Here is a 2,245-nt window from a genome sequence, read left to right as displayed (position 1 = left end):
CTGTATCATCTTTATCCTCATCTGAATCTGCATCATCTTTAATGTCATTTGAATCGGCATTATCTTCAACCTCATTTGATTCTGGATCATCTTCATCCTCATATGAATAGGTATCATTTGTATCTTCAGCTGAATCTATATCATCTTTATCCTCATCTGAATCTGCATCATCTTTAACGTCATTTGAATCGGCATCATCTTCAACCTCATCTGAATCTGTGTCATCTTCAACCTTATTAAGCCAAAGAGCAAGGCAGAACTGTCCCACATTGTCAGCCATGAACTGGATTCGAGTTTCCAGACCTTCCAGCTTCTCATGGTCGATGTAACTATTTATCTCCGTGGCATATAAGTATCTCAAAAATCTCATTTTCTTTTGAATGATTTTCACTTGCTTTAAAAATCGCTTAAGCCGAAGGATTCGTTTATTCGTCCACTCAATATCCAATTCCAAGAACATTTGTACATCATTTAGATTCTTGTCGAGGCAATCCATATATTCAGATAGATGGGAACGATTCAACTCAAAATTGTACCTTAAGCTGGTATTACCTTCAATGAATTCCAGCAACTGTGAAACTAGCCTTTCCACATTAAGGTCAGTTTTGCATTCATCAAAAACTGATTGAAGCATTTCATCAATCAGTTGGGCCTTCTTTGCGATATTGACAAAGGAATCAGGCAAAAGAAGATGATGGTATTTGAGAAAAGTACTCAAAAATCTTAGCTCCATTTCAAGTGTCTTAATCTTGATGTTGTTCAGATCATGACCTCTGATCTTGATCCTTCTTAGGTTATCTAACATATCCTCAATATCATTTTGAGTCATCTTCTGTAGATAAAGTAGAAACTTCCTGCAAGTTCACCAACTCTTATAATATTAGTTTCATTAACAATAACATTTTTTGTTCACATTTTTTCAATATCTACTGTTAGAAGCTATAATGTTTGTGAAAGATTATACACCTACTGTACCATTTTGGTTATGGAGAATTTCCCAAACCTCTTATTGTCTTACTTTCTATTGTAAATGTTGCTTCATTTCACTTTCAATTTCACTTCTCCGCTTTTAAGATGTTCGTTGATAAATTTTAGGAAGAAAGCTAACCTGTTGGAGTCTAATATATTGCTTGTTCTGATCTTTACTTTGGGTTTGATCAATCTAAGCCTAGTCTACGATGACAACATTGCTTTCTTTGAAAAAGATAGTCACTGATGATAGGTACGGTTTTTTGCATGGATAATCAATTCTTGAAGTTCAGTTTTCTATTTAATCATATAGGAGTCTAATAAAATCACATAGTCAAAGTGAGTGTAGAATGGTTTTAAATGGTCATTCTGGTGCACTAACCTCTTGCTATGTGCGGGCCCGGAAAAGGACCAGACCACAAGAGACTATTCTATGCAGCCTTACCCTGCATTTCTGCAAGAGGCTATTTCTACTGTTCGAACCCCTGATCTCCAGGTCACATGGCAGTCACTTTAGTTTGTCTTTTTAAAGTAATTTTTTTAGTTGGTCAATCATTAACAAATTAGTGAAAAATGAGATAATAGCAAGTGAAACCAACATAAATATTTTGAAAAGAAGGAATGTAATCAAAAGTTAATATTCAGTCTTACAATGAAGCAAGCTTGAAAAGAGTAGTCTTGTTTTGCTTCTTTTTTTTTTCTGTCTCCAATTTTATGATCCTGTAAAAGAGCAAAAAAGTTGTTACTATAATTAAAACGCTAAGCAGGTTCCAGCAAAGGGAAAAAGAGGTCGAGCAGTGGCGGAACCAGAAATTTCATCTTGAGAATTCAAACTTGAATGAAGTAAAAAAAAAATCACCGATAAAGGATGTTCAATATATATTATATACCACAAAAATCTAATATATTACCTATATATACAGTGTAATTTTTCGACGAAGGGTCAGTTGACCACCCATAGAGCTATGTAGCTTCGCCCCTGAAGTCGAGGGTCAAAAAGCAATTGAAAAAAGTGACAAGAACGATCAGATCAACAAAATAAGTTACGAAGATCTTAAGATCTAACTAAATGCATGACCAAAATTTTCGGATATAACGTGTCAAGTGAGATTAGAAAAAATTACTGAAACATACCTGATAAATACCAAAGTTTGCAGTAGGAGAAAACTTGTAATTAATGACAAGTGAAGATTAATATCAGCATAAAGGTTGGAAGGAGGAAGGTTTTCGGTCTATAGGGCCTTCTCACATTAGCATACTCTAACAAGATTAGTGA

General features: G+C 34.5%; 1 protein-coding gene across 1 annotated transcript in view; it reads right to left on the bottom strand.

Moving 5' to 3' along the window:
* Positions 1-2,245, bottom strand: part of LOC104227046 (uncharacterized) — a 9,026-nt gene extending 6,781 nt beyond the window's left edge. The window contains exons 1-4 of the mRNA XM_070168909.1: positions 2,104-2,245; positions 1,881-1,948; positions 1,621-1,689; positions 553-854 (exon numbers count right to left, since the gene is read on the bottom strand). Coding sequence (XP_070025010.1) covers positions 553-829 — 277 coding nt within the window. The 5' untranslated portion in view covers positions 830-854; positions 1,621-1,689; positions 1,881-1,948; positions 2,104-2,245. The remainder of the gene's footprint in view (positions 1-552; positions 855-1,620; positions 1,690-1,880; positions 1,949-2,103) is intronic.

Source organism: Nicotiana sylvestris, chromosome 1 (genome assembly GCF_000393655.2).
Source record: "Nicotiana sylvestris chromosome 1, ASM39365v2, whole genome shotgun sequence".
NCBI lineage: Eukaryota > Viridiplantae > Streptophyta > Magnoliopsida > Solanales > Solanaceae > Nicotiana > Nicotiana sylvestris.
Note: the sequence above shows the minus strand (reverse complement) of the source record. Positions and strands in the feature narration are given on the sequence as shown.